General features: G+C 33.2%; 1 protein-coding gene across 3 annotated transcripts in view; it reads left to right on the forward strand.

Moving 5' to 3' along the window:
* The first annotated feature begins 3316 nt into the window (after window positions 1-3316).
* LOC129790865 (UNC93-like protein) overlaps window positions 3317-19814 on the forward strand; it is a 1060245-nt gene continuing 1043747 nt past the window's right edge. The window contains exons 1-4 of one of the 3 annotated variants that reach the window (XR_008750635.1): window positions 3317-3737; window positions 12105-13146; window positions 15071-15338; window positions 17920-18734. Coding sequence is in view for 1 of the 3 variants with exons in the window: in XM_055828673.1 (XP_055684648.1) it covers window positions 12169-13146; window positions 15071-15338; window positions 17920-18248 (1575 nt within the window). In the remaining 2 variants the exon portion in view is untranslated. Of the gene's footprint in view, window positions 3738-12104; window positions 13147-15070; window positions 15339-17919; window positions 18885-19814 lie in introns of those variants that run through there. The other 2 variants (XR_008750636.1, XM_055828673.1) reach the window with 2 other exon arrangements.

Consider the following 19814-nt stretch of genomic DNA (forward strand, 5'->3'; position numbering starts at 1 on the left):
AAAACGGCGACGCCGTTCGCATTTCTAGTACAAACAGACACACATTTTTCCCTCGGAGCATTGTGGAAAAATTGCAGCAGCCATTCATCATGCCCGGGCCTGCCTCTTTGGGTCCCTCCCTCCCCGTGTACACCTCCGTGACCCCCACATTTCGTTCGATTAAATATTTAATTTTTTTCTTCTTCTTCATCTCCGTGGCTCTTAGAGTGCCCCTGCCCAATCTGCCAACACTTCTTATTCTCAATGGGAATGGATGGGCATACATATGACACGAGCGACACGGGTAATCCGCGCGCCTCGCAATTCTCCTGCCGTTGCGCGCACTTGGAGCATCGTAGAGTTGCAAGGTCTCTAGATAGCAGATGAGAGATTAGGTCAGTGCGCGTCCTTTGACCCAAATCTGCCACTCAGGGGATTACCGTCTAGCACACATTACGCCTTTATCATCGCGGAAGAAGGTCGGGAAATTCACCGTGTGTGCGTCAGCCCATTGTCGACCAAACATTTGTGCAAATATCACATTGAAGCTACATTTACATATTTTGTGGTTTTCACTTAAAAAACAAAATGTAGCGCAATTATTGAGAAAAATTAATTTACAATAAATTAAATTAACATAAATTTTAAAGTTTTGTTTGGATTATGAGTTTGAATGATTTTAAAGGAGGTAAATGATGTTTTTGTCATTTTATTGATTTTAAAAAAGAATTTATCGAATTTATTGATTTTTATTTATGAAAATTGACGAAGGAAGAGAAAAGAGAGGAGTTTTTATTTGAATGACATTTGAATCTTTGGAAACGTTTGGATGATTGATTTGCTAAAAAAAATCAAAATGGTCGACAGATAAAAATCTCTTAGTTTTTTGTTCATGAGAAAAGTCACAGATTAAGGAGTAAAGACCTAAAAAGTAATAAAATCAACCTTGAAGGCACTAAATTAAAGCTCAAAAATACGGTAATCTAGCCTAAAAGTACTAAAATTAAGCTAAAAAAGTAATAAATTCAAGCTGAAAAAATTATTCGGGATTTACTTTTGATGAAGCTCAGATTGAGAAGCAAAATCCTTCTTAAAAGTACGTATAAGACGATAAAAGTTAATTAGTTTATAACAAGGTATGTTATTCTGAAAGCTCTGAAAGAAATTATTCCGATCTTCGGAAATACTCGAATTGTTTGCCAATAATCAGATTTTCAATAAATTGGTATTATAGAAAAGGCTTAGCCAGGAAAAATAAATTAAAATTTCTATTTGGAAATAAATTGAAGCCGCTTGACTAGATATTTCGAATAATTAATCATATGTAGATTTAAAATATATCATGCTACGTAAGAAAATTAATGAAAACTAAATATTAATTAAGAAAAAACTATAAAAATAGATAAAAATCATGTAAACGGAAGAGTTAACTTTTTCAACTTGTATATTACTGTTACCTGTTATTTGAATAAATTCCCAGAACATAACTTTTAAAAAATTTCCTTTACTTGAAATGTTTGAAATGCCTTTAAAGTCTTTGGTTCAATTTTAGACAATGAAAATAGTCAAGATCTTTTACTTTTCCTTAAAAAAGACTTTTTTTCATTTAAGAGGTTTACCTACTATTTTGATTCCAATACAATTTAACTAAAATATAAATTAAAAATCTCATTTTAAAAAAGCTACATAATTGTGCCTTGAAAGGCTGGAAAGGGTTAAGTCAAACAATTTAATTGCCATGTAAACATTTTGCCCAATTCTCTGGCAATAATCCTCAAGTGATCCAACGATGAATTTCAATACCATGCAAACTTATGCGGTGATTTGCATGCACAAATACCTCTACCCTGAATTTGAATGTCGCATGTGCGAAATTTTTTAAAAGACGGAATATTTTATGCGTCCATGTAGAACATTTCAACATCATTTTCAATTTCTCATCTAACTTTTTGCCAATTTGTGCATTTTTCAACTCTTGGAAAAAATCCTATCACCTCTAAAACTATTCCCTTTCTTCTTTTTTGCTGCTTGTGTTTTCTTTATGTGCAAAATTGGTAAAATTCCATTCGCCCCAATTGAGGTGTGAGTCACAGAGTCTTTAAGTTTCTTGTGGGTATTTTATGAGCTACACCACATACTCTATGCTTAAGACCTAGACCAGGCTATGATGAATGTACCTGTGTGCAAATATTAGCCATTTAGAGTGTGGGGAATCATCTGCAAATTAGCAAAAACAATTAGATGGTTCCCAATATTTGATTATTTATGCAAACCACCACAAGTCTGTGCCTCGGAGTGGCTCCTCTACTTTCACACCTATACGAAAAGTGAAGAAAGTTTTTGCAAAAAATTTTCAGCAAAAAAACCCAATGGCAAAAGCGCCAGTTTTGTATTTGCCACCGAAGCTATTGGATTTCTTTTGCGCGGTGCTCAATACTTTTGTCACGTTCTGTTCTCACGCAATTAACATTTGATGTGAATAATTTGTCAATTTCATGCCAAATTGTGCTGCCTGTCCCTCATTTGGATAAACTCTGCTAAAAAGCACCTCTAAATGGCCCGAGGGGGTGGTGGTGCTTTTAAATCTTTTAAATTTAAATCTATAGTGTTGGGCATTTTGGTGCCTTTGCAACTCTGTTCTCTTCTGTGTTTTAGTCCCGGCAGTAAAAATTGCTGTGGCCAAAAGTGAATTAAATAAAAGAAAAGAAAAAATTACAAGTATGTATTGAAGGTTTTTTTCAACATACGCGAGAATTTATGTGGTCTGGAGCTTTGAGTGTGGATTGATTCCAATTCGGGGGTGGAGTAATGGAGGATTGGGAGTAAAGGGAGCAAAGTGTCCAATTTAATTAATTCATGGCAGTTGTTATTGATTCCCATAAAAGAATTGCCCTATTGACATCCAACCTAGACAATGAACTTTCTCTATACTGCGAAGGGTATTTTCTGCTCGATGACCTGGCTGGTGGTGGATGGAATAAAACAGAAATAGCCATACAAGTGGCAATTGAATTGCTTTATAGATCCCTACTATTGCGCGTCTATTAATATTTGAATTTTTTTTCGATGGTGTATACTTATATACTTTCCCCCAAACTAAAATTGAAGCTTTTTCACCCCTCAGAAACTAAAAAAAAAAAGCTTCGTGCACCCTTGGAAAGAAGCTCATCAGTGTGATATGAACATCATTATGCTTCTGGGTGTTCATACATATATATAAAATAATAATGGCACACACAGACACGCGCGCGTGGCAATGTGTATATTTCCTACCTGTGCGAGACGATGAAAAAAGTCCCGCACAAACTGAAAACCTGTGGAGAATTTTCAACTTTTCAGTTGCCTCTCAGATCTCTAACGAAACGGACTTGAAATCTAATCGGTAGAAGTTTCCTCGCATTATATATAATTCTTTTTTTGTTGTAACAAGTAATTGTCTATGCGATCCCCGTGCTCATCCGCGAAACTCTTCCTTGTGCCCCGTGCGTTAATCAAGCATAATTAAGAGCTTTCGTTCCACTTTGTGCGAAACTTCCTGCAAAGGGGAATTTTTTTTTCGATCAACACGCGCGATCTCTTTATTTGTCGCATAGTGCTCTTGTGAGAGACAATTTGTTGGGACGAAAATTGCAAATTTTCACGGAAAGTGTACAAAAGATTGTCATTTCTTTGATGTAAATGCAATACCCATTGTACTTGATCACCGACGATCATACACGGTTTTTGGTGCAATCACATCAGCTATCTTCGAATTTTGGGTGAGTTTTTAATGTTGATTTTTTTTAACTTTATAAAAATGGCCTTTTTCTGCATCACCACTGCTGCTGTTGCTGCTGCTTTTTTTTTACCCATCTTTCACTTCACACAAGAAATTTTGTATTCAAGGTGTTGAGGAGATCACACAAAAAAGTCGCACATGCAAAACTTTTCAATAATCTCAAAAAAATCTCTCATATAGCATTGAGCAATATGGGTATTGTGCAATAGATTTTTCTTTGGAATTTTCAGAGAGTTCGAGAGAGAGAGTGAATGTGTGTATTTTCTCCCCTGCGGGGTGTTTTTGCTACATGTAGGTAGAGGCAGTTTCACAAATTGTCCCTGTTGAATTTGTCAAATGGAGAAAAAGCTAATCCGGAGCTTTTTTTCCGGTTTGATTGCAAATAGAAAATTGCCGTGTGTGTGTGGCTATTTGGGGGGAGAAAATGATATCATTTTGCGAAAATCATCGTATTGTGTGATCTTCGGAAGAGCATCACTATCATAAAGAGAACATTGCGTGTTGCGATCTTGCAAAATTATATACTCGATCAATAGACGAATTGCGAATCATGCGCTACCTCATTATCTCCTTCCCCCAAAGTGCGGGAAGCATGAAAAGCTATGTGGAAAATCATTTTCTTTTTTTTTTCTTTGTACTATATTTTTAAATAATGTCCCCGCACAGATCACCTCTCGCAATTCTTTTTTTTTCTGTCTCTCTGTCTGTCTATTCCAACTTTTGCGCCAAATGCAAATCTCAACGGAGCCATGATAATCTTGCGCGGCAGTTAATTGATGGATCTGCTTTGTTGGCGATGGATATTCCATGCTCACACACGAAAAAAAAGAAGTCTCTTTTCAATTCCCAATACAATATGCAAATAACATTCTCTTCGAACAATTTTTGACGGTATATCCAGTAATTTCACTCTGCAACTGCCTCCATCCAGTTTGTGCTAGTACCATGTAGTTTGATCAGCAATAAAGCGCTATTGCGTGCCTCCTTGGCAATCACCGATCCAACATCACATTAACCAGACTTTATTCCACAACATCATCTCTGGGCTATGTTTTAGGTACAATCTTTATATTGTGGATGTTACCAGAGTAGACCGTTGAGAGCGGATATTTCTCACAGGATCATCTAGGTGAAACGGACATCCGTGTCATTTCCGCGACAAATTCACCTGATCGCGGGTCATTTATCAATTCGCCATCCCACCTCCTCCCCGTGAAACTGTCGCACTCCATCAAATGCCACCTGCTCAAAACAACCATAAAACACGACAATTTTTACGATCTGCCAGTCAATGAAGAATACCCGAGCATTAAAGTGAAAAAAAAAAATGAATACAGAATTTTTTTTTGTGTGTGCAAAACTATTATTGCGATACTTTTTTCCAAACCACCCGCAATCCCCGCGCGCGCAATCTTTCCACATTAAAAAATTGTATTGCGGGGAAGGAATTAGCGAAAATACTGTAACGAGACAGTGTCACGTGGAATCCGGGCGCATAATACCGGAAATCATAATTGCATGCCAAGCAACTGATGATGGAAATGATCGAATCCGTTGATATGCGATCGCGACATTGTCTCCTCGCGCCGCGAATGCACTTGATCACATTGATTTTTGTATGGTGTTTGCCTGACATCTCAGCTTCTTCACGGCAATTTTTCCCGTCTTTTTTTCCCTCCCGCGCACATTGTTCTGATGCACTTGAGAAAATGTAATTATTTATTTACAAGATAATTAGACATAATCATGATGGGGTAATAAATTTTGCATTAAAGCCAGGGGCGTATTAAACCACTTGATCAGGAGGGGTTTATACTTCATGTTTACGCCTTTGGAGCTCATTTAGTTTGTGTGATCTTCCTTCATGCAAATCATCCCGAGATGATCTTCCTCAGATGATCACCTGAGGGGTAAATTAAAAATTAAAACTATAAATAGTTTTTCGTGTGCTTGCTTGTGATTAAAAAGGAAGATTTTCTAAGGCTCAACCTTTGTGATGAAGCTTCGTAGTTACCTAATGTTAGTTTACAATTAATATTCTTGTATTATTGCACGTAATTTAAGTTAAAGATCGCGTAAAAACCGCATTATTGTTTTATTTTTGAGGTGACAAAGTTTCGATAAAAGAGGACCGAGTCATACTTTTAAAGTAATGACGTGGTTAATAAAATATAAATTGTATAAATTAAACACTAAAAATGATTAACAGTGAGACAAAGATCATTAAAGATCAGTAACGATCAACAAAAACTTGAAAAATTCATTTTTAAGAAGTCTAGTAATTTTAGAGATTAAAGGGAATCATTTTTTTTAGGAAAATTGAATTTAGTATAAAAAAAAAAAGATTTTAAATTGAATATAAAATTATTCCAAATATAAAAAACAATAAAAATTCACAATATTTACTTTAGATTTTGTAAAATCCAGAATAAGAAGTTTAAAATTAAAATATTAGTGTTTTAATTAGCTTTTTAGAATGATCTATGATCATAGAACTTTCAAATATGACGTAATTTTTAAAATGTTTTTAATTCAAATATTGAAAAAAAAAATAATTTTCTTCTTTTCTTTAAAAATTAGATAACAAATCATTAAAAGAATTAAAAAAAAGTGATTAATTGTCTTGAAAGCTCCTATATTGAAATTTTATTTATAAATTTTCACACAGATGATAGAATAGAAATTTTCCCGTCTACTTTTAAACGATCGTTTACAGCAATTTCTCAATTAATTTGTGTAGGAAAAATTTCACAAAACATTTCGCAAAGGTTCTCACAGAATTTTCGCATTAATTGCTTCGAGAGAAATTAATTTTAATTCCATATTCACGTGTCGAACATTTTCATCGATTTTTTTTTGTATCACTCTTTTTTTGCAATATACTTTTGTGATTAAAGGCTTCAAGCAATTTTATTGCTGCAAAATAAATAAAATTCTTTTTAAAGTAATATTGAAGAAAAAAAAAGCTTTTTTGCGTTTGTTCAACTCTGTAAAGTGAAGTGGAGGCTGACAGATCGTCAAGAATGCTTTTTAAAAGTTTTTGCGTCAGATCAAGATCAAATGAAGATCACTTTGAGATGCTTCAGGAGATCGTAAAGCATAAACCAAAAGAATTCAATCGCACTCGCAGTTTTTTTTTCGAGTTAACTTTTTTTGTTGCAATTCACGAGGTGTTTCTGCTTATGCAAGTAGAACAATGAATTTATTTTTGCAATAAATTATAAAGCAAAATATTTATGAAATATCTACAAAGTTCATGATCATGTTTTCGATTTTATTTTTGCAATAATGCCATTTCTTGCTAGAATTGAAGTTTATTAGAATTTTTAGCAAAACTTTTTCCCATCAGAACATGTGATCACCTCTGAAGATCACCTCGAGACACTGTTGAACAATAATCTTTAGCCCTGTGAATCACAGAAAAGAAATAAAAATGAGAAGAATCACTTCACACGATCGGTGTTTCCTCCCCCTTTTGAACAAAAAATATATACTCATTCTTGAGATTTTATCCATATATAAGTAATTGAAAAGTTGTATCATTTCTGTGCTTAACGATCCATCGGAAGCGCATTTTATTTGTAGAAAATCACCTGTTTAGGTGCATTGGTGTTTGTTGTTGTTATTAAAAATTAAAAATTGTCAAGAAAACGTAGTTTTCTGTTTTTTTTTTTAACACAAATTAATGCTTTTTCTCTTCAAAATGATTTTGCTTTAAATATTTCTAGGATAATTCACAATTGTAAAGCTTAAAAGTAATGTGGGTCTATGCTTGTTACAAAATTTTTTAAAATTAAACTGATTATGTTTAGTCAAAGCAATCTAAGTTAGATTTTCCTTGAAAATCTTTCTCTATTTTGAAAAATTTATTCATACAATCAACATGAATAATGTTAAGAATGACCTAGAAAATCTTAAGCAATTAGATTTGAGTGAAATTGTTTGAAAAAAGCAGGGAAAAAAGTCTAAAACAGGAAAAGTTATTGGTTTATTTATTTTTTATTATTAGGTATGTATTTAAAAAACATTTTTAGATATATTTATAAGCTTTTTCTACAGATAAAACTGATTAATAAAACCTTATCATTGAAAAAAATATTCTTTACTGTATTTCCAATTCATTTTGATCAAAGAAAAATACAAAATTTCCTTAAAAAATATTTTATAACAATTTTAAGTTCAAGATGCGATAAGAAAACCAAAAAGTACATAGAAAAACCTTTTTAAAAACTATGCAGAATTTTCAATGTATAGGAATTTGCTTTAGTCACGAGGACAGCATTAAAATTTCTGGATCAATTTTTCACGTGTTTAGTAGGTCTCGTGACGATGTTTCTATACAAACCATGACGTTTATTTGAGAACTTTAAATCCAGCTTAAAGTAGTTTTAGTATAGTTAAAGTTGTTTTAATTTAATTAATATGCGATTCTTTTACTCTTAAGAGAATGCAGTTTAGACTGAAAAATTCATGTTAAATTATGGCAAAGCTTTATGCTTAATCTGGTTAGTTTAAAGTTGGGAATTAACTGATAATGATTTAAAAAATTATATAACATCCGGAGCTTAATTTAAATTATTTCAAACAGAAACTTGCGATAAACGGAAAGAGAAAATCCTTCGTGTTGGAATTTCTTTAGAAGATTCTCCCGCGTGTAACAAATTAATCACATGAAGATGAGGCATGACCAGCTATTTACCTCCCGTAAATTTCAAATGTGTCTTCGTCATGGGGCGCCACAAATCAAATGAGATTAATTTTGGAGGGCAAATTGTGGGTGAAGTGCGCTTTTCAAGTTCAAGAAGAGCAAGTTGTTGTTGCGAAAATTTCAACAGACAGTGTTGATCTTTTTTTTTCCGTGACAAAAATAGTTCTTGAGGGAAAGGCCAAAGTAAAGAAGAAAAAAATCATTTTATGTTTGGTTACATTCTTTATCTCTTTGGTTGGGAATCCCAAAATGCCGGGAGGTGTGCAATTTATAGTTTGGAGATCGTCGTCACTATGGTGCCGCACACACAGAGTCAGGTGCCTCTGGCAAGGAGGATTTTCCAAAGATCTCCGTCATGGTTGTTTTCTCGCAATCTCCATGCCCATGTCATTCGTATGATGGTGCAAACAATCTTACCCTAATCCCCATAAAAGTGTCTTCCCTCGTGCGTTATTTATTGCTCAAAGGAAAAAAAAGAGCGAGAGGTGTGGATAAACCTACCTGTCTTGCGTGCCAGATATTTGGATGAACTGTGACGGAATTTTCCGTGTAAATGTGTGCGTGCAGTTTATGCAGAGTCTGAGTGCCGGATCGCACTGGATAATCCCGAATTTTGTAAATTCTCCCATTCGAAAGTTTCATGTTGCGGCGTGGATTCCTTGTAAATAATATTTGATCGTTTATATTGCCAATGTTGTGTACTCAGATGCAAAATGTTTTGCCATCATTTTCGCACATGAAAAACGAGAAAGGTGTTGGCTTGTGCCGGACACAATGGGAATTATCTCGATTATTTCTCCTTCTTACCTATCATTTTATTGCCATCATTGGAAAATATTTATATACATGGTTAGTTGCCACAGATGGTATCACTTTTGTTCAAAAAGTTAAACACACGCGCAAAAGCACCAGACGACATTTTTTTCTACTTACATAAAACCAGAAGAAACAAAAAATAATAATTTTCTGGCACAATTTCTGCTAAAGCTTCACTGTGGGCTCATTATACTACCTCAATTGTTGAGGCATTGAACCTCTTCAGCATTACCTCATTATTGTGTGTATATTTTTTTTGTATTTAAAAGAATTTTCCTACACACTCCCTAATTAGCATTAAGTGGTAATGAAATTGTCTGCGATAAGCGTGCGACTTGGGATTTCTTGGAACTTTCAGGAAAATTCGTCGCTTTTCCGCTGAAATTCAACTCATATAACCATATGGGAATTTTTTTTGGCTCTAATAGGACTTTATTCTATTTTGCGCGTATTTTTTTTTCACGTAAAAGCCGGCAAAATCCGCAAGAAATTAAGGTAATCGTATTTAAAATCTCATATCTCGGATGTTTTGAAATGGTAAAAAATGCCGCGAACTTATGAGAAAATAATAATACTACGTCAGAGTTTTTCATTGTGGAATGTTCGTGACCAAAAGTAAATTATTTTATGAACGATTGATTTAAAAAATTCAAGTTGTGAAGAAAAATTATTAGTTTGTTTATTAGCAAAATGATTTGTATCAAATTTACCGCATCATTATGTAATTTTGAGAGTTTGATTAGCAAATTTTAACGAGGATTTGTAAGGAATTTTTTGATCTTGACTAAAAAAAACAATTTGAAGAAGTCGATTTATTTAAACTGATTTAGTATAAAGAAACTTTTGCATAACCTTTAATTACAGCAATATACAACCTTAAATTACTTTTAACTTTAACATAAATTTGAATTTAAAAAGAACTAGAATATTCTGAACTCTCATTACTTAAGGTTTATCAAGTTTGATTTGTAATCAAGTTTATTTAATAAGATAATTTTTGTACAACAATTTAACCTTAAATTACATCAATAACCTTAAAATACTTCCTATAATCCTTTTGCTGAATAAATAAAAAAAATGGTTTAAACATAAAATCCCGGATATAAATTGTCAATATTTTACTATATAATAAGAAAAAAAAAAGCAGAAACCAGAAAAAAGCTCTCAGGCACTATCTCCTAACGTTGGTACCGTATTATTGTCGATCAATTGGCACAATTTCACCCAAATCATTTCTCGACGCGATGCATTCAGTGTGTAATTAAATATAAGATGAAATTGCTCAATCTGTGCCACTTTGGGATCATTGGGTGCCCAGAAAACATAGACTGTGTGTCTTAATTGGCTGAGAAAAATCCATTCTTACAATTACTTTAGATGGAGCATGAATATTTTGTTTGTACACGAAGCTTTTTTCATCCTCCTGTTAATTGTACATTTACCGCTTTTTGCAATGGCTACCACCACAATCCAATTAAAATGCAAAAAACTCATAAAATGGGGACTTTTTACACATTAAATCACCATACAGATTTGCCACCACATTGTAAAGCTTATTAATCGCATAGAATCATCGCAAAATGGGGAATTAATCGCTAGATCTCGTGTATTTTTTATTTCAATGTTTGGGGTCAAATATCTGCATTTTAATGCTTGAAGCGCTTAGAAGAAAATGTTGTTATATGTTCCAGAGACTTCTTTGGAATTTAAGACAAGACAAAAAAATTATGACACTAAATCCCAAAATATCTTTTCTATAATAAAAAATTTGTTTATATACAAAGTAAAATTTATTTTTATTGTTTGTAAAAAACTAATTAATTCAAAGGGGGAGCTATTAATTTTTTTTTAAATCTTTTCTATAGAAAAGCATTTCTTAGTATTTTGGGTACTTTTCCATTTGGATATAATGCTACTAGTATGTTTTTTTTTATTGCGAAGTTTTAAAAATAATATGCAAAATGTAGTAAAAAAAATACGAGGAGTGTGTTTTTATTATAAAATTATGCAAATTTTCTTGCAAATTAGCTACAAAGGAATTTTTTTGGGAGAATCCATAAAATAAAATAAATTTTTGTAGAAATATTTTATCTTTAGAATTTAATGGGGGGTTGTTTAGTATTCCTTTGAGATTGAAAAAAAATGTGAATCAGAAACTTGTTTTATTGGATCCGAACCATTTACTTTACCTCCTGCGTATTTTCTTGAAGAAGTCTATAATTAAATTAGACTTTTCAATTTTGGGGAACACCCGGAACACCTTTTTGAATAATTTTTGTACTTTCCCAATTTAAAAATATCATTTTATTGCATTCTTGTGGTTTTCGGTCTACTGTAAAAATTTTTCAAACTCCACGATATTAATTAGAATATGAGTCAAGTTGACTCGTGCATAAATCCTCTTTATGCTTTTGAAGCACGAGATATTCTTTATTATAAACACGAATTTATAAAGAAATTAAGTAATTTAATAGATTTTAACGCTTAAAAATACTCAAATATATATTTTTATCATCATATAGTTTTTTGATGAAGTTTTACCTTATTACCTGGAAATGTAACACTCATTGAACCTTATACAAACCCGTGTACAATAAATTTTTGATGTAAGATGGGAAAAAAGGAATAATAAGAAGAAAACAAACAACTGAAATCTAATTCATCTTCTTACCCTTGATGGATCCTAAATTTTTCTTTCATTCTTTATCTCGTAAATTCATTCATTTTTGCATCTAAATTTTTCCTGATGCTGTCTTTAATTATTTTTTAATCCTTTTTTATTTAAAGGTCCTTAATAAAGATAAAAATCTTCTTTAATTTCAGAGCGCAGAAATAGGCCGACTCCTACAAATCATAGATACGACGAAGAGGTACCACCGACGAAAATATGACTTTCGGCGGAGCGTACGACGTGGATAAGGACAGTCCTGTAAAGCCCCCACCGTCCCATGGTGATGATACGGCATCAGTGCGAGAGAAAGTGAAGCTTTCGCGTAGTGAAAAATGGCGCATCCTCAAGAACATCACGACCATCTCTTTTGCCTTCATGGTACAATTTACGGCGTTCCAGGGCACGGCTAATCTGCAGTCGTCCATTAATGCCAAAGATGGTTTGGGTACAGTGTCCCTCAGTGCAATCTACGCCGCCATTGTGGTGTCGTGCATCTTCATTCCCACCCTCGTGATCCGCCGACTAACCGTCAAGTGGACCCTGTGTCTCAGTATGCTCTGCTATGCACCCTACATTGGGTCACAGTTCTTCCCGCGCTTCTACACCCTCGTACCCGCGGGTATCCTTTTGGGTTTGGGTGCGGCACCCATGTGGGCCTCCAAAGCCACGTACCTAACACAAGTCGGGCAGGTCTATGCTAAGATCACAGATCAATCCGTTGAGGCCATCATTGTGCGCTTCTTCGGCTTCTTCTTCCTTGCCTGGCAAACAGCCGAGCTCTGGGGTAATCTCATTTCGAGCTTGGTGCTCTCCAGTGGTGCCCACGGTGGTGGTGGTAGTTCTAATCACAGCTACAGCGAGGCTAGCCTCGAATCCTGTGGCGCGAACTTCTGCGTGGTTGCTTCGGCTGACAATAGCAACCTCGAGCGACCACCAGAGTCGGAGATTTTTGAAATTTCCGCCATCTACCTGAGCTGTATTGTAGCTGCTGTGATTATTATTGCTGTGTTCCTGGATCCCCTCTCACGCTACGGTGAGAAGCGTCGTGGCTCCATCTCAGCTCAGGAAGTTTCGGGAATTGCCCTCTTGGCAGCTACGGCTAATCAACTGAGGAAGCCCAATCAGCAACTTCTCATTCCTATCACAATCTTCATTGGTATGGAGCAGGCTTTCATTGGAGCTGATTTTACACAGGTAAGATTCTAACTTTTACTGTTAATAGCGGTTAAATCGCGGCCATTTTGTGATATCGTTTGGCGTCGGTTGGACTAAAATGGATAAAGTCTATCGACTATCAAATGCTTGTTTTAAAAGTGATTTCTTGAAGCGTTTGAAGAGATTTCTGACTGTTTTGTTTCTATTAGAATTAGCACTATCTAATTACCAATCTGTGCTACGGGTGCCATTTTGAAAACCTTCGAAAATAATTTTCAGCAGATTTCTCAATATTTTTTTTTCATTTTGAGAGCATTTATTATTCGTGTAAATAAGCCTTGTAGTAAAGAAGACGTAAAAACTTAATTATTTAAAGGAATGGGACACTTAACATCTAAAAAAAATTAATAAACTTTTTATAAAAACATTGTTAAAAAAAAGAGAAAGTTGCAAAAATAAAACATAATTCAAGAAAATCATTTCTTTAAGTTGTTTATCTTCCTCAATTTTCTATTCAATATAATGTCTCACATTCTTTAACAAGTAGAGTGTTGAATGTTCAAGAATTTAATAGAATTTTTTTGGTTTCTAAATAAGAAATTATTGAAGTTTTGATCATTTATAGATAAAAAGTGAATTCCAATCATACGAAAATTAGAATAAAAATTAAAAATCATGTTTATTTATAAATATGTATGTAGGTATTTTTTAAAATATCGGATTCCTCTCAAATTGTGATCATAAATGAAAAGTTTGTTTGAAAATGATCAAATCATAAAACTTCAATAAAAAGCTTAATGTGTTCCGTTACAGTGCAGTGGAGTTATAATATTCTAAAAACTTTATTGTTGATTTAGCCACTATTTAGTTACAGATGAATCATAATTTTACGACAAGATGACAATAAAATTAGACATAAAACTCATTGTTTTGTATTAGATTTAAATCAAAGTTAAGAATAAAATCTTATGTTAGTCATTATTATTTGTTGGAGCAGAATAATATATAAGAAATTTGACCTTATTTTCTCTGAAAATTTAGGGCCTTTGCTTTACTTTTTTTGTATTCTTATTAAACTTTTTATCACGAAGATAAATGTTTCAGGAAACATAATAAACTTTCGTGTAGAAAGGGAAGAGAATCAAAGTTGCGTCAAGGACGTCAAGACTTTTTCGTTAAAAAAAAGGAGAATTTAATCATTTATCAACAATTTTAATTCGAAAATTCGTAAATTGCGAAAAAGAAAAGATCATTGATCATCGCATTCTTTGCATAACTTTTCTTCAGCAAAATCTCTCCAGAGCTGCAATGAATTGGATGATGTTGGTATTATCCGCTTTTTCGTCTTGAAGATGAAACTCCACCAAGAAAAGATTGGAACCCGTTTAGGTCAAAACGATGCTCTCGCGATGATTTTACCGTGCGGGGACAATGTTGAAAAAATTGCAAATATGCTGCTTTTTATTTCGGGGAAAAATTACTCTGGTGAATGAATGGAAAATTTTTGCAATTTTCCCTTGAAAAAAAAAAGCCCCATTACTAGGTTATTCATCATGGATGTAATTATATTCTCGACATCTGTGTATAGCATAAAAACCATTTTAAATTCATTATGAACTTCTATGGTGGGCATCCAGTTTAAGCAGGATTTTTTCGAAGGGGCTACGACGCAGTGGTTCCAAGCATCAGGCAGCACAGATTAACAAAACCCCTTTGGGCTTTCGCTAAAAAATCCACACAGCGCGGCTAGGAAGTCTCTTTTTATGCGATTGATTGCTGAATTATGGAGTGACGCAATTAATTTTATTGGCATGGGGCAATTTTTTGTTGTTGTAAAGAGTAAAATTTTTTAAGTGATCGTGGCTGATCATGTAGAAGAATTTGCAATGTCAAATTTGCAAACTTGTTTGTTGTTCAGCAGGAAAGATTTTTTTAAAGAAGTTTCTTTTCAATCTCTTTGCAGGCTTATGTTTCCTGTGCAATTGGTATCCACCAAATTGGCTATGTGATGATCTGCTTTGGCGTCGTGAATGCAGTTTGTTCGATCATTTTTGGATCTGTGATGAAATACATTGGCAGGATACCCATTATCATCCTTGGGATCATTGCTCATGGAGCTTTATTTATTGTCCTGCTCTTCTGGCGACCACATCCTGAGCACATGTGGGTCTTCTTCACGCTTTCCGGACTCTGGGGCGTGGGAGATGCCGTCTGGCAGACACAAATTAATGGTGAGTTTAGGGGATTTTTTCCATACAAAATTAAATCTTCATGGCGCGCAACTGGTGAAATGAGATCAAAGCGATTTTATTCTCTATTTTATCCATTTTATCAAAATAAACTAAATATAACATATGTATGTACATCGCATCAAGCGCATGATAATCGATCTCACCGTGAAATACCGCATTTCATGCAATCGGATTAGGGCCCCCAGAAGCATCAAATTGATCATATCGAGAGAGGTGCTAAATTTGCATGTCGATGATTTAATAACAGACACGAATACCCTGATAAATTAAATCGTTTTTATTTAGAAAACTATTTTTAGCATTTTTCCAACATAAAAATTTCAATTTGACTTCCAAATTAATTTTCTACACCAACAATCTCTGTGTGTACATATTAATTTCCCCCGCCCGTGCAAAATCAACTTTTTTTTCACCTCATATGCCAATAGAGCTCCTGCCAATTGATGGATGTTTGTTTTAATTAAATATTCAATTGGCAAAAATGAATAAATCGAGGAATTGATTTCTGTGTGCAATGTTTTGCAAACAATATTTTGCTGCTTTGGAAAATTTACATTCGGAAGCTTTTTTTTCTCATCTTTCCTCTCTTGCAAAATTATGTGGCTCACCCCAAGGATTTTCTCAGCATCTCTATTTAATAAAGCTGATATAAAGTGCGAAATTTATGATCTTTGATGATTTTCAAACTACATATAACAGTTCATATCACTTCCTCCTTAATGAAAGTCCTAAAGCCAACAATAACAACGACGAAAAAAAATCCATGGCGTCACCGAAAGTTGTTTGACTTTGGAATTATTGAGTTTAATCTGATAAAATCCAAAAATTGTTATTGATTAAAGAAATATATATGCAGAAATTCTCCCTCATTTGATATGCAAAAGCAGCATTTTTTGTATTTCCCGCGCACGCAGATTTCGTCAGCATCCAAAATGAGGATGGAGTTTATTTTATTATTCAACATTTTGGGGACTCCATTCAACTTTTTTTTCGCATTAATTCTGCCACAACACGCTACAAATTGCGATTTTGTTTGGGATTTCCTCCCGAAAGCCCGACAAGATGCGTCATACGAATTTTGCCACAGAAAACGTGAATTATTTTTTATCACGAAGTAATATTTTTACGAGCTTTTTTTTGTATTTAAGTGAGTTTAGTCTCTGAAGAAAAGTCCTTACGTTTGTCTCATTCATTACATAGTATGGAGTGAATGTTTTTTTGTGCGATAAAATCAGTCATTAAGAGATCTAACAAGGTAGATTGCAATGTTTGTCTTTTTTTCTGTTGCAACATCAAAGTAAAGTGAAATTAAGATAAAATTCTCAGAATACAACGATTGCAAACAAAATTAAAAATAAAGAATTCTTTTAAATATTGAGAAAAGCTTTGATTTTTATATATTTTTGAGCTTAATATTATCAAATTATCTTTTAAAATAGAGTAAATATTTGTTGGTGTACTACATACGAGGCACACAAAGTATTTACGTATTCAGTTCCCAGACAGAATTATTATTGTTATGATCTTGATTAAAATGCAAAACGGAGAGAGCTTTTAATCGATTCAAATTACTTAAATGTTTTCTCAGAAAAGCTCTTCAAATAACCCATATTACACAGCTATAGATACATTTAAATCTTGAAGTTATTCATCACATATCCCTACATAATTTTACTAGTTGGTATTACACAATATAAAGATTTTAATGTTAATAAAATAATATTATTCAATAAAAAGGAAAGTACATAATGAGAGAGAAAATAAACTAAAAAAAATCTTTAAATGCTAAAAATCTCATAAAATAAACTGAAGAATATTAAAGAAGACCAAAACATAAATAAATTTTGGTGCAAAAAAATAGGTGTATAATTTTGTTGGGCTGTAAATCTTCTGTATATAAGGGATGGTCACGTTATTTTGGAAACTCTACAGGAACAAAATGGCCAAAATGTGAGAATTTCAAATAAATTTTTTGAGCACAAAAATTTATTTTCTAAATCAAAAATACTGAATTCTTATCAGTATTTGGCCATTTAACAAGAGTGCAAGCAGATTTCAAAATTTTGGTTTAAAAATTGGCTTGAAAATCGCTCTTGAAAGTCCCCGAGTTTCCAAAATAACGTGACCATCCCTTAAATATTTTTTTTTTAATGATTGTAAAGTTTTTTCTCCATAAAAAGTAACCTATTATTAAAAAAATTAAGAGTTGAAAATTAAATTGTCTCTTCTTACCATCGCTATAAAGTACAGTTGTGTAGTTTTAAAAAATTTGACTGATATGCTTAAAAATTATTAAAAGTTTCAAAAGCTTTCCCTTTATTTTGAAGGATTAGGGAATTTTTATGAATGGAAGATTTTTGATGAATTTTAGAACTTTTTATTATAAATCAATAAGAATTAAAAGTCTAATCAAAGCTTGAATTTTAAAGAGCTTTCTTGTGACGTAATTTATTAAAATACTTTTCCGGAAGCTTCAGAAGGAAAAATCTTGTGAAAAACCAACAATTCAAAATTATTTTAATGCCCAAATAAAAAATTAAATATTTTCCTTATTTTCTAGGAATCTATGGCGCTTTATTCAGGAGAAACAAGGAAGCCGCCTTCTCAAACTACCGACTCTGGGAGTCTGCTGGCTTTGTAATTGCCTACGCCTATTCAACCACCCTCTGTGCACGCATGAAGCTGTACGTGATGATCTCCGTGATGATCTTGGGTATCTTTGGGTGGATCGTTGTGGAAATTAAGCACTGGCGCAAGGAGATGCGACTTAAGAAACTCGAGGAACAAGCCAAGAATCCCACACCCAATCCACCAATTGTGCCAGAAATCTCCGAGACAGACGATGAGCGTGATGAGCTCGAGGAGGATATCGTTGTGACGCACTTGTAGAGTTCCCCTCATCCCACAACAGGATATATGTATAGAGAGAGAACGAGAGAGCTTTTAAAAGGAAGTAAAGACGATCCACCAAAAGGAGAAAAAAAAGCCACGAGAGTGTTGAGCAGCGCACTCCATCGCAGATTCATTAGTGAGTGATAGGAATTGATATAGAGAATTAATTTATAGGGTGCCGTATTTTATCAGTATTACCTGAGAAAAGAAAACATATTAAGAGCATTACTATATAACTGCATTAGTCACATTGTAATTAATATTAAATTAGCGACCTTACAATTAAATTAAATTAATGATTTTATTGTGAAACGGTATACGCTGTAGTATCCCATATGTTCAGCTTGCGAAAGGACTTCAATTTGAGAGTCGGAATTTATTGATTCGAAATAATATTGATATTGAAGTTATATATAAATAGATTTACATGAAAGAGACGCACTTTACGCTGAAAAGAAAAAAGAAAAATCAAGCGGAATTTTTGTGGAAATTCCTCACGTGATTCAAATTGTTGATGTAAAATATTACATTCCTTGGTTGTTGAGACGATGATTGTCCTCAAAAGGACGATGATATATTTTACTGTAGAATATTTATGCCTAATCTCATCAAAATAAATTACCAAATATAATATTTCTTGTTGTTTTCATTCCCATTTTGGTTGAAGATCCTTCTTTTCTGGAGATTTTTTTGTAGCAGGTTGTTAGTTCTCGCATTCTTCAGGATATTGATCAACAGTGCAGTGTGGTAATTATCTAGGAAACAACGTAAGAATCAAGAATAGAAAACTACGAAAAAGCTCCTCGAATCTTCGTTGGATATGATTAAAAAGAATAAAAAAAAATATTAGAAACAAGCCCAACAAAACTCTTTTTTCTACCCTATAATTTTAATAAAATTATTATTCATGATGAAAGCTTGAGATAAGTGTATAAAAGCTTTTTTTATTCAGACACGAAAATTAATTGAAGATCACCCGAAAGATACTTCCGTATTGTATCTATTAAATAAACAAGTTGTTAAACAAATAGAATTGAATAAAATAGAATAGAATTTTTGTTTAATCAATTAAAACAAACACAATTGGTTTTTATTTCTACCCAAAATGAATAATTTTCACCGTGAATTATGCTATTGTTTGCATAAACTAAGTTGAAGGTAAAAATCTATCAAGATCATGATCTCTAGCTATATGGATTTTATTTTTTGAAAAAGTTTACATCCCTTATTTTTTTTTAGAAGTTTCTCTTTCGAGAATTTTGCAGGATTCTTAAAAAAAAAACTGAATAAGGGGCTGATAATGTCAAATTGAGAAGGATAAATTAACCCTTTCTGTGTTTGATAACTTTGATAAGAACAAATTCACTTTATTCAAAGCAGCTTTTATGAAAAATCGCTTTAAAACTTTGAGAAAAAAAGCATGACAGTCCTTAGAACTCTTAAGAAGTTCAAAAGACGTAAAAAAAGAAAATGAAATAATTTTTAAGGAAATTTTAGCTGTGTTTCTTTCAGACACAGCTTTTGTGTACCGAGCAAAATCGAAAGTCGTCAGATCGGGCTCAA

The sequence above is a fragment of the Lutzomyia longipalpis genome, chromosome 2 (genome assembly GCF_024334085.1).
Source record: "Lutzomyia longipalpis isolate SR_M1_2022 chromosome 2, ASM2433408v1".
In the NCBI taxonomy this organism is placed as follows: domain Eukaryota; kingdom Metazoa; phylum Arthropoda; class Insecta; order Diptera; family Psychodidae; genus Lutzomyia; species Lutzomyia longipalpis.